The sequence below is a fragment of the Vipera berus genome (assembly GCF_964194415.1).
Source record: "Vipera berus genome assembly, chromosome: 1".
NCBI classification, from domain to species: Eukaryota; Metazoa; Chordata; class Lepidosauria; order Squamata; family Viperidae; genus Vipera; species Vipera berus.
Genome location: NC_138202.1, coordinates 265,215,772 through 265,228,618, shown reverse-complemented (window position 1 = coordinate 265,228,618; position 12,847 = coordinate 265,215,772). Strand labels below are relative to the sequence as shown.

General features: G+C 42.3%; 1 protein-coding gene across 4 annotated transcripts in view; it reads right to left on the bottom strand.

Moving 5' to 3' along the window:
• Positions 1-12,847, bottom strand: part of AKAP7 (A-kinase anchoring protein 7) — a 95,894-nt gene that overhangs the window by 59,264 nt on the left and 23,783 nt on the right. For 3 of the 4 annotated variants that reach the window (XM_081312879.1, XM_081312878.1, XM_081312877.1), the window contains exon 6: positions 8,899-9,059. In XM_081312879.1, coding sequence (XP_081169005.1) covers positions 8,899-9,059 — 161 coding nt within the window. The remainder of the gene's footprint in view (positions 1-8,898; positions 9,060-12,847) is intronic. The other variant, XM_081312880.1, reaches the window with a different exon arrangement.

Below are 12,847 nucleotides of genomic sequence, written 5' to 3'. Positions count from 1 at the left end.
TTCTGGGAACAGAGGCCTTCCCTGCAAGCAGGAGCCCAGGCGACACCGGTACTTGTGGCAGTGCAGACCCAAGGGCTGCTTCATTCCCGCTTGGCCTCTCGCAAAAGAGGGAGGGAAGGAAGGAAGAAAAGAAGAAAGGTAGGAACAATGGGAAGGAAGGAAGGAAGGAAGGAAGGAAGGAAGGAAGGAAGGAAGGAAGGAAGGAAGGAAGGAAGGAAGGAAGGAAGGGAGGGAGGGAGGGAGGGAGGGAGGGAGGGAGGGACTAAGAGGGAAGGGAAGGGAAGGGAAGGGAGGCCGGGCAGATTGTGGGCAGTGGCAGTGGCCCTGACACAGAGGGTGAATGCACAAGCGAGAGGGACAGATGCGCACAGCAGAGGCGCTGCTCAGGGCTGGAGGGTGATCACATGCGCGAGCGCCCTCCACACCGGCACCGCCGCCAGTGCCTGCAATCTGCCTGGCCTCCTCTCTGGCCTGAGCAGCATCTCTGCCGTGTGTGGCTGTCCTGCTTGCGTGTGCGATCACCCTCCTGCTGCGAGCAGCGCCTCTGCCGTGCGTATTCCCAGCAGCCAGTCAGGAGGATTCCTGGACAGAGAGAGCAGGCAGGGGAGACAGCAGGCACTGTGCCCAGCAAGAGGGACCTTGAGTTGGCTCGGCCGCCTCTCCAGCCTCTCCCAAAGGCATCTCCAGCGTCTTTCCTTCCAAAGTTGAAGAGCAGCTACAGTCTATCCCAACTTGAAAGGCAGGTGGGGAATGCAGCAGCCAGAGCAGCCCCTTAGCTCTAAGGATGCATTTGAACCGGGCGGGCGGACTGGAAAACCTGGAGCGGATCTCCCATATGGTCTGCGCAGGGGAAGCGGGACCAATTGGAGGAGAAGCTGCAACCAGAGGCAGAGTCTGTGATTTTTTACAGGCTGGGGTCTGGGCATATTTCCTTCTAAAGTTGAAGAGCAGCTGCAGTCTATCCCAACTTGAAAGGCAGGTGGGAAACGCAGCAGCCGGAGCAGCCCCTTAGCTTAGGCCTTAGGACGCATCTGATTCGGAAACTGGGCGGGCTGGCTGGAAAACCTGGAGCGGCTCTTCCGTTTGGTCTGTGCAGGGAAAGTGGGACCAATTGGAGGAGAAGCTGCAGCCAGAGGCAGAGTCTGTGATTTTTTACAGGCTGGGGTCTGGGCGGCGTAGCGCTGGACAATGGAAGGGAGGGAGGGAAGAGACAAAGAAGGAGGAAAGAAAGGAAGGAAAGAAGGAAGGGACAATGGGAGAGAGGGAGGAAGGAGGGCACCCACCCCAGTCCCAGCCCCCTCCACCAGAGACCCATGGATCCCTTCACACACACAGGTACCCTGCAATCTTGATTCCCCCCACCCATTAACTTTGCTTGTCAAAAGTTGCAAAAAGTGATCACATGACCCTGTGGCCGTCATAAGTATGAATCAGTTGCCAAGCATCCGAATGTAAATCACATGACTCTGGGGATGCTGCAACAGTCTTAAGTGTGAAAAAGGGTCATAAGTCACTTTTTTCAGTGCCGTCGTAACTTCGGTCCCTAAGTGAATTGTTGTAAGTCGAGGACTACCTGTACTTTATCATTTTTCTTATTTTGGGGGGGGGGTCAAGTTTTTGACACCTTGTTGGGCGACTGGTGGTACTCGGACATTGCCTTATCCTAAAAGTGGTACAATGGGTGAAAAGGTTGAAAAGCCCTGATCTAAAACAACTTGTTCAATGCTGATTCCAGTCTTCTGCAATGTGCATTGGGGATTTTCTAGAATACTTCTGAATTCATTCAAGTCCAGCAGAGTTGAACTGTACCTTGTACAAAGTGATAATATCTGTTGTGCCTCAGAACCTCCTACAACAGGCAGGACTGGGTTGTAAATGCATAAAAATACATTGATAATGAAAATGATAGCTGGCCATGACGTTTTATGCAACATTTTCAAACAAGGAAGCAATGAAACAGGGAAAATAAAATATGACAGAGAGAAAAGGAAGATTATTTGCACCCTATTTTACTTCTAGCTCTACCTCTTGCACGTTTCAATCTTACTAATTCTAGGAAAATGTGGCTTCTGGAAGAAAAAAAAGATTCCTTACCCACTTAATATAATGATTAATTTGTTTGACTTCTCTGGAAATCAGACAAATTCTAGAACGATTATCTCAAGTTAGAAAAAGGGGCAAAAAGCTGAGGAACAATGATTTGCTTGGCAAAAATTTGGAGTATAATTTGGGATTCAAGAGGAACTTGGATTACTGAATTCATTCTGAAATTGCTATTAACCACATCTACTGACCAAATGAAACTTTTGTGTTACTTGAATGGCACAAATATTTTGCAACTACAAACATTGTATCTAAGAGCTGTATTTAAATAAAGACTTATTGTACTCCCTAATGCATTCCCCTCCTCCTTTCCTGATTGCTGGGTAATGTTTGCAGTAAATGTAGGCTTTTATGAAACAGGAGTCCCATTTCTTGCTACAAAGAGCCAGGGTAAGTGCTGCTAACATTGTCAATAAAGACCCACACCGTTTCAAGACACAAGCTTTTCGATTATTAGTTGGTGTGCCATCAGCACAAAATAGGTAACGAAAGAAAAGTCATTGTTTGAGGTAAATGCTTTCTCACAGCCTAGCGGTATGAAAATGTATTTCCAATTACTCTCCTTTGACCTTCCCTTTTTTGTAAGATGCACGTGAGTTTTTTTGTTTGTTTTAAAGCTTCACTTATAAGTGTTGAGCTGCTGATGCACCAATTGTCGCAGCTCTGTAACAGCAGGTGGCAGCACTTCACTGACCGTGGCTGACCTTGAGGAAGTTTATTAAAATGTGTATTTTGTGTGGGTGTGACGAGTGCCTAATTAACAGCAGACATAGGCAGCCCTGTTGACAAGGGGGTGTGTCTGCGTGTGCGCGCGCACACACACGTGCATGTGCTTTTTAAGTCTGGAAAGAAAGCCCTATGAGGAACTGATGGGGGATTATTTAGCCTACTTCTCTCACAGGGCTTGCTTTCCAGACCAGGGGTGTCAAACTCGCAACATCAACATGACTTGTCACGACGTATCGCAACTTTTTTTGTCCATTGCCGGCAATGGGGTGGGCGCGGTTTTGGCATGACACATCTGGCCCGCAGGCCAGCAGTTTGACATCCCAGTCCTATCTAGACTCATCAACTTAGAAGCTGCCCTCTGAACTTGCTCCCATTTGACACTGTTGAAAATTGACAAAATGCACTGTTCAAGGGACCACAGTGTCTGTCCAATTATTTATTCTAAGTAATAGCAATCTAGGATAAAAATACCTTTTCTTTATTAACAGCACAAAACCTAATTTCTGTTATCGTATTTCACCATCTGAGGAAGTTTTAAAGTGTACATTTCTTTTTTGTAAAATACACGCTCTGCACTCTGACCAGAAAGTCATTTCTTTGTGAAGCAACATTTAGTATCCCAAGGGATTCATTGCGTTCCATTTTTTTCTAAGTACTTAGGTTGCTCATTTACTGATTTTCAGTACAACTCCTGGTTCAATTAACAGCTACTGAGATGTTTGTTCCTAGACAAACAGTATCTAACCCACAAAAAATATGATAGGCAGAGCAGGAAAAAGAAAGCCTATTAAATAAAAACTTTTAGAAACATATTAGGAACAAATAAAATATTAGACTTAATTTTGTGTATAGTATGGTACTCAAACTGATGCTCAATAGTTAGTGTATACAATCTGTATATATACTGAAGGCCTGCTTTGTGTCTGAACTTTTACTTCAAAATGACTTGATTAAAGACTCACTGCCAAAAAGCTAGACGTTATTAGCAACCTGAACAACACCAGCACAAGATTAGTATCTAATTAAATTCATATAATCTGCTTGTTGGCTGACCTTAAATGCTCTCATTTCCTGTCATTTCTTTATATTGTTCTTCCTCTAAACCACTTTGGTGCAATAATAAACAATAGACAATATAATATTTTTTTTACAAAAATGAAACAATAGTCTTAATAGTTAAAATAATATAATTACCATAATGGTACACTGGAATTAGACAAATACAATACACACTACTAAGAGAAACAATAAAATGTGTTTTTGTTGTCTCTGAAAATATCTAGTAAAGGAAACACATGACATCACGGTGATGAGAATGTTTCTTTTGCTTACAAATGACAACCAATGGACGAAAACAGATTACGTATAATAATATGTATTTGTTTTTATGAGATGTATCCAAAAGCCATAGGTAGAATAGATGCATCTGTTGGAAAAAGTGACTTGTGTTCCACCCTATGCAAAGTCTGTTGAAGCAGGTTTGGTAGCTTTAACAGAAATAAATTTTAGTTACAGGAAAAAAAATCAGGTAGGCAGAAAAGCAGCATCTAGCTAACTACATCCTACTAAAGGCGAAGTTGGGAATAGAATGTTCACGTGTAAAAAACAGGAAGGAGGAATTTGAGATTAACAATCTCAACAACAAAGAACAGAAATGCCGTAGTAAGCGATAAAAGAGCTTTGGTGGAGCAGTGGGCTAATGCCTCCTTAAATAACACCAGCTGCCTGCAATTAGTGCAGGTTCGAGTCCCACCAGGTTCAAGGTTGACTCAGCCTTCCATCCTTCCGAGGTAGGTAAAATGAGGACCCAGATTGTTGGGGGCAATAAGCTGACTTTGTAAAAATGTCGCTTGGGGGGGGCGAAAGCCCTAATAAGCAGGCATATACATAGAATGAAGGCTATTGCTAAGCACATTGATTTGTACTTCTTAGATTGTAAGCCACCCTGAGTCTTCGGAGAAGGGCGGGATATAAATGGGATTAAAATATATATATATCAGAGAGTGAATTCCTAACAGATTTTCTGTATCTGGTTATGAAAAATTGAAGTCACATCTTCAATAACATCCAAGAACAACTCTCTTCCCCCCCCCACCAATTCTTATAGGTTTTAGGAAAGTAATGAAGAACATACGAGAATAAGCCTGGTTTTTAAACTAATTAAATTGGGAGGGGGGGGGAGGAATGAAATAGAAGAAAGGGCAAGTAAAAAAAATACATTCAAATTGAAAAGGAAAGAAAACAAAGAGCTGTATGCAAGTTTCAGATGAATTCTGGATTCAGAAGCAAAGTGTGCGGAAGCAGAATGATTTCTTTGGCCCCTTCCACATTTGAAACAGCTGGCTTCCCACTGGCAAAATACCTGCTACTCCTTTAGGATTCCCATCTACTATCTGAACTTCTCTCTTCCCAAATGTAATCACGAATGACATTATTTCCTCCCATGACAAAGGAAAACAGTGATAGAGGTAGGAAGATGGGAGGAAAGACAATGGCTGGGGCATTAATTTTCTTGGTATCTCCTTGCAGATGGAGTATAATAGGGTTGTTGTTGTTTTTTTAACATTTGCAGACATATCAATATCTTATTTTCATTCAAGCAGTATGTAAAAATAAAGGTGATGCAATTAAACCATCACCTTTATTGAACTATGAAAAATTGACTTTGCAATCATTTATTTATAAAATTAACACATATGAATTTCCTTCCATGGAAAAAGCTCCTTGCCCCCTTTGGCAGAAACAAACTCAAGTAAGCATTTAGCATCAGTGTCAACCAGTTTTTGATATTGACTGGAAGGACTTCTTTCCCACTTCTCCATGCAGCTGTGTGATCTTTAATGGGTTTCTTGCATTCATAGCCCATTTCAAATCACCTGACAATGTCATATAAATTAATCATTTGACTAAGCCAGAAATGTCAAACTCGCGACATCACATAAACATCACGAGACGTATCGGGACTGTTTTGCCATTGCCAGCAATGGGGTGGGCGCAGCTTCTGGATGATGCGTCCGGCCCATGGGCCAGCATTTTGACACCCCTGGACTAAGCCATCCCAAGTAACAGAGATCTTTGGAATAATAATAAATAAATAATAACAGAGATACCTGACCCTATTTTTTAACTGTGTGAATTTCTAGAAACACAGTTGTCAGGAAAAATGTTGCATGGTATGCGATACTTCATGGCGTCATATATAACTGGGTAGAACAAAGAACCACTAGAGTGATTGATATTTATTTTTGTGTTTTTCTCATAATTGGTTATTACTTATTGCTCCTAGAAATATCTTGTTTAGAGATTTAAAATTAAAATACAAGGTTGCTGTTGTTGTTGTTTGTGTTTTCAAGTCATTGACACCTGAAAACTGCCTGGAACATTTTCTTGGCAAAATTTCAAAAGTGGTTTGCCAATTTCTTCTTCCCAGGGTTGAGGGAAGTCCTGATTTATTTCAAAAGATAGGTATTTTATTTTCCATGAGTGGAACAACATGTTTATCTCATTCTCCCTGAGAATGTTTTCAATGCTGCTAAAACTGCCCCCATCTCCATCCTCCAGTTTCATACTAATTATTTGGAAATTAGAAAAATACATAGAACGCCTGTGAATCTTATATTGAGCTATGCAAAACATAATCAAGATGGCCGTGGCCTTTGCAACTTTGAAAAATTCTCCTAATGTGAGTCACACAATATTCAGGCATGGTACGACTTCCCATTCCTTAGAGCACAAAAGAACATTTATTACATCTAATAATGTCTTAGAGGAAAACTTTTCAAGAAATGATTGGAATTTGGGGAACAGTCTAAAAGGACAATGTCAAACTCTAGGCTTTTCTCCAAGACTGAGATCTTTTTGTTAATTTATCTTTCCAACACTTTGCTTTATCAGATGGTTTCTGTTTTTTAATACCACATTTTCTATTGCTCCATTAAGTTTAAGTTCCATTCAATCAGATCTAATGCCTATAATCTCTCATTTCTCATATACCTAGCAAAAATCATGGGGCAATTCCTAAGAAAAGGCTTTACTTTTTTCCTGCTTTTCTTAACAAGTGATACATGACAACAGGTTACATCTCATTCTGAAAATTGTAGCCATCCTGACTACTTGCCAGAGATAATTTCTTCCTCCATAAATCTGTGTCATTTGGTTAAAGTACTGTATCCAGTGGCCAAGCCAAATTGCAATCGCAATCAAAATTTCTAAGATATTGGCCTAAAAGCAATATTGCCAAACAAAATCATATCTTTGACACTACTTTCTCCATTGAACCTTCCTTTCCCATTCCTATCCTCATGAAACTTACACCCTCTGACAAATATCAATATGTATGTAGAACATGAAATAAATCCTACAGATAGAAATTTTACACATACCCCACCTTCACAAGACACCAGCTGCAAACCTCCACTGATGTTTAGGCTTAATACTCTACTTCCTTGATACACTTGAAGTAATAACTGTTTTCTTTACACTTAAGCAACTGATGAAACTTGTAGCAGTCCATCTTACATTTTTTGTGCTTTTTTCACTAAATATACTGCTGTGGTTGCCCCTTACTTCCCAGTTCATATTTCATACAATCCAAAGGAAAAAAGCTCTTAGCCATGAGATGCTGTCAGGAGCAGCTCTCAGTGAATACACATTTCATCTTGAAGGATTCTGTAAAACTGTAGAGCTATAGAATAAGATTTTTTTTTAGGCTTCTCTGTATAATTTTAATACTTTCAAAATGAATTAGATCTTAAATGTATCAGGAAGAATGTTTTACAATCCAATAGATAAATGTGGACATACATAGTATGTAAGTGCTGTGTATGTATAAGGATGTAGAGGAACTTTATTACTCCTCTTTTGGTGAAGGAAAGGGAAAAGGTTTTTTTTAAAAAATTCTCGGTAGCACTGGAAGCTCTGGGAACATTTAGCAATTTGCAGATTTGAAGCATACTGTGGGCCTCGGCCATAGGCCAGCTCAGCATCAGAAGTTGCTCTTTGCAAATCCAAAACCCACAAGCATACAGACATTAAACTAAAAGTGTTTTTGATCTAGAAATGGCAAGGACAAAGTATAGAAACCACAGGGTGGTTTTAAAATGGGTTGAGAATTACTTCCAATGGGAAAGCTAGTGATTATGGCAGAGTTCTGTGTTTGAAGCATTATCTACATAGGATGCCTTATTGCTCAGTGCAGTCCAACCAATCTCATGTAGAACCCTTGGCTTTGTCACCTTCAAACATGATCTCACAGATCATATAAAGTCAGCAATAGCAGACTTTATTCTTGTGTTTGGTTTCCATAATATGGAGATTGTTTTCCAGATGCTTGGATTATCAATGAATCTGAGTCTCTGCCTATGAAAACCTCTAGGTCTGTGACTGGAGATAACAATTGTTGCTCTCGTTATAACTGGACGAGGGATACAGCTGTGTATTCCATGACAGCTATCACAACAACATATTAATGATAATATTTCATTTATTGTTATCTCAGTTTCTGATATAATAAAAATAATAGTTTCCAGTTATAAAAAGAATTGTAGTAGATCACATGTTCATGTCTGCAACTTATTCCATACCTGTGAAAACTAATTATTTCCACATTGCGGAAAAGTGGGGATCTATAGCTGCTTAAGCAATGTTACTAAAGATACCAAGATCAAACTGTGTTTTTAAACTATATTTGGCCTCAACACTATGAGTTCCTCAATTACAAACATCACAGAGAACTGTAATTAGCCTTTAAAATGAAACTCATTTTTGTAGGCATGAAATAAAAATAATATGAAAGGATAGCAGGTGCCCAAAGTGTAACTCTGCTTGTTCTCATTGCTTGTAATCTCAGGCTTCAGATTATATCTGAATCAAGACTGGGTTGCCAATCATTTTATAGGAGTGGTAGTATAGTGATATTATCTTCATTCCTACAGCTATTATTCCATGTTCTCTTTAACTCGAGATTCACAAATGGATCACACTTACTCAAGGACTAATGTAGCAGCTACATCTAAAGAACTTTTTAAAAAAATAGGCTACTTTTTAATAATATTTGAAAATATTTACCTGCTGTCTTTAAAAGCGTGCTTGTGTTATCATTCTCAGTCAACTTTACAAATCCAATTTGATTTCTGAAGTGATCAGTGCCTTGAAAAGATAAATTTAAAGGCTTTCCTTGCAGTAATTCTTCAATTAAACCTCCACTCTCCAAGAAAGCACCAACTGCACTATCAGAAAGAAAATAATTATATATAATAATAATAATAATAATAATAATAATAATAATAATAATAATAATAATAATAATAATAATAATAATAATAATTTAATTTCTATACCGCCCTTCTCCCGAAGGACTCAGGGCGGTGTACAGGGCAATACAATAAAAAATACAATGTACAAAAGTTAAGAAAGAATTAAATAATGTAGCCCAAATTACAATAAAAATTAATAAAATTAATATTAAAATACCCCACACCCATCAGACCAGGCCGGCTTGTTCAAATAAGTAAGTTTTTAGGTCATGGCGGAAGGAGCGAAGGTCAGGAGCCATCCGGAGCTCAACCAGTAAACAGTTCCAATGGTCTGGCGCGCCCACAGAGAACGCCCTCCCCCTGGGGGCCGCCAGTCGACACTCTTTGACCGACGGCACCCTGAGGAGGCCCTCTCTGTGGGAGCGCACTGGACGAAGGGAAGTTGATGCCGGCAGCAGGTGCTCCCGTAGGTAGTCCGGACCCATGCCATTTAGGGCTTTATACGTCATTACCAGCACCTTGAATCTCACCCGGAGGGCAACCGGAATCCAATGCAGCTTGCGGAGTAGAGGTGTTACATGGGAGTATCGGGAAGCCCCCACCACCACTAGCGCGGCCGCATTCTGCACCAGCTGAAGCCTCCGAGTAGTCCTCAAGGGCAGCCCCATGTAGAGAACATTGCAGTAGTCTAAACGAGAGGTCACGAGCGCATGAGTGACCGTACGCAAGGCATCCCGGTCCAGATAGGGCCGCAACTGGCGCACCAGGCGAACCTGGGCGAAGGCTCCCCTAGTCACAGCTCCTATATGATCTTCCAAGGAGAGCTGTGAATCTAGGAGGACACCCAAGTTGCGAGCCCTATCTACGGGGGGTAATATCTCACCCCCCATGATTAGAGATGGAATAATCTGAATTTCCTGAGATGCCGGCATGTACAACCACTCAGTCTTGTCGGGATTGAGCTGAAGCCTGTTCCTCCCCATCCAGACCCAAACCGCCTCCAGGCAAGGGGACATCACATCAAGGGCATCACTGGGGTGGTTTGGGGTAGAGACGAAAACCTAGGTATCATCAGCATATTGATGATACCCAACCCCAAAACCACAAATGATCTCACCCAGTGGCTTCATATAGATGTTGAACAGGAGAGGCGAGAGGACCGACCCCTGAGGAACTCCAGAAACGAGAGGCCTCAAGGTCGACCTTTGCCCTCCTGCCAACACCGACTGCGAACATCCCAGTAGGTAGGAGAACCACCGTAAAATGGTGCCTCCCACTCCCAACCCCCTGAGACGCCGCAGTAAGATACCATGGTCGATGGTATCGAAAGCCGCTGAGAGGTCTAATAGGACTAGGACAGAGGAACAACCCCTGTCCCGAGCCTGCCAGAGATCATTCACCAGCGCGACCAATGCTGTCTCCGTGCTGTACCCGGGCAAGAAAGCGAAGGTTGGAGACCGGATGATAGTTGTTTAAAACAGCTGGGTCCAGGGCAGGCTTCTTGAGGAGGGGTCTCACCACCGCCTCTTTCAAGGCGGCGGGAAAACTGCCCTCACTCAAAGAAGCAGTTATCACTGCCTGAAGCCAGGCTCGTGTCCCCTCCTGAGCCACATAAACCAGCCAGGAGGGGCACGGGTCCAATAAACACGTGGTGGAGCTCAGCTTCCCCATAATCCTGTCCACCTCTTCCAGAGTCACAGGATCGAACTCATCCCAGATGACATCACTAAGACCGCCCATGTCCTCACCGTCAGACTCTACCCAGTCGGAGTCCAAACCGGTCCGGATCCAAGCGATTTTGTCCGACAGATGTTGGCTAAACTCCTCGGCACGACCCTGCAAGGGCTCCTCCCTCACCTCCTGATTTAATACATACAATCACTACATTAACTTGCTACAGGTAGTTCTCACTTAATGATCATTGGTTCTGTGTCCAATGTGTTCATTCAGCAGCACTGAATGAATGATATTTATAGCCGGTCCCCAAAATTACTACTATTGCAGTGCCCCCATGGCCACATGATCAGAATTTGAGTGTTTTGCAGCTCCCAAAAAATTAGAACTGCAGGATGTTTCAACTCCTCCCCCACCTACCCCACTCCACTTTCTGCCTTTTTGGCCACTTTGGCCAGAGACACTCCTCGGTGGCGGCAGCAATGCTAGGGCTGAAATAAGAGGCTTGGGCCTTTAGCACTCTCACCGGCTGCCACCACCCTCAAGCTGCTGTGCCTAGTTGATCTGTGTTGTCTTCCTCCCTCTGCAGACAAGGCATGCAAAGGCTGGCCCTACCCAAGGCAGCTGTGGGCCACGCCAGGCCTTCCTTCTTCACGAGGCCACTTGCATTGTTTTTAAAAAGGGATGTCATTGTCCAGTGTTCAACATTTTCTACATTGGCTCCCTCATAGATTTCCTGTTTAGAGAATACTAAAACTAATTTAAATTATCAATATACCATATGCCAGACATGTCAAACACAAGGCCCGGGGGCCAGATCCGGCCCATGAAGTGGTTTCATGCGGCCCATGAAGCCATCCTGGAAACAGTGAGGGAACGGCCCCCACTGCCTTGGCCCTGGCCCAGAGACCCTCCTCCTGCCAGAGACCCTCAGATCTGTCCCACTCCTGCCCAGGCCCTCATAGGCACCTTTGATGCGAACGATGTAGAGCTGGCCATGCCCACCCAGTAGGCTATATACACTCTAGCCACACCCACCCAGTAGGCCACACCCACCCTGGCCACACCCACCTGGCCCCCTGAGGGCAACCGCAATGCTGATGCGGCCCTCAATGAAATTGAGTTTGACACCCTTGCCACATGCAGTTGTATACAATGTTAGTTTTACTGAGCTACTAGACAACTCATGACCCCTTGGCTCATGATTTCAGAGATATTTCCTTACCAGATTCCTCAATGCCTTCAACACTGGCAGAACTTCTAATATGCCTGAAAAGTATTTCAAAAATTTTAAAAGATGTATCTGCCTTGAAAGGAGCCCACGTGAAACTGTGTAGCACAGTCCAATATCAAGACTTGAGCACAGGAGTTGTTTTATGATATTTCGTATTCTGACATGAAATGCTTTCTGATCATTTTTATGTCATAACATGTTTTATGAAATCTGCCAAATTTCAATTCCACAGGAGTCCTGGGTCCTGGATTTTAGACTCATTCTTATAGTTAGCTCATTTGAGAAATCCTAGCTGAAAAGCTTTTGCCCTACGATACACTGTTTTGCGCAGTTTATAGACCCGAGAGTTTTAGCAGTATATAAATAAATCCAGGGCAAGCTACAATGCTTTCTTGTAGGCTTGCAGTTTGAATGAAGGCAAGAAAGACATCAATTATATTTCAGCCTTTCCTTATTGCCAGTCCTGGCAACTTTTGCATACCACTTTATCTAACACACACAGTAGAGACAATGCCTTTTCCCTAGCATGGTTTCAGATCAAGTTGCATAGCGCAATATTCCTATGACATATTTTGCCACAGGAAAAAAAAATTTTTAACTTGATCTGTCTTCCTTTTTTTAAAAAAAAATCTTGTTCTTTCAGTGTTAAGGATGAAGTAAAGTATTAAACTACGACTTGGGAGAGTTGGATACAGAGCCCTGCTAAATTACAAAATGATATGGTTAACCTTGGGTCAGCACCCTGGTTTTTGACATTTTATAATTCAGTGTCATTCTGGTGAGAAAAGGATAAGATTAAAACACAATACAGCTTTGAAATAATTAATGGGATTTCCTGCCAATAGGCATCATT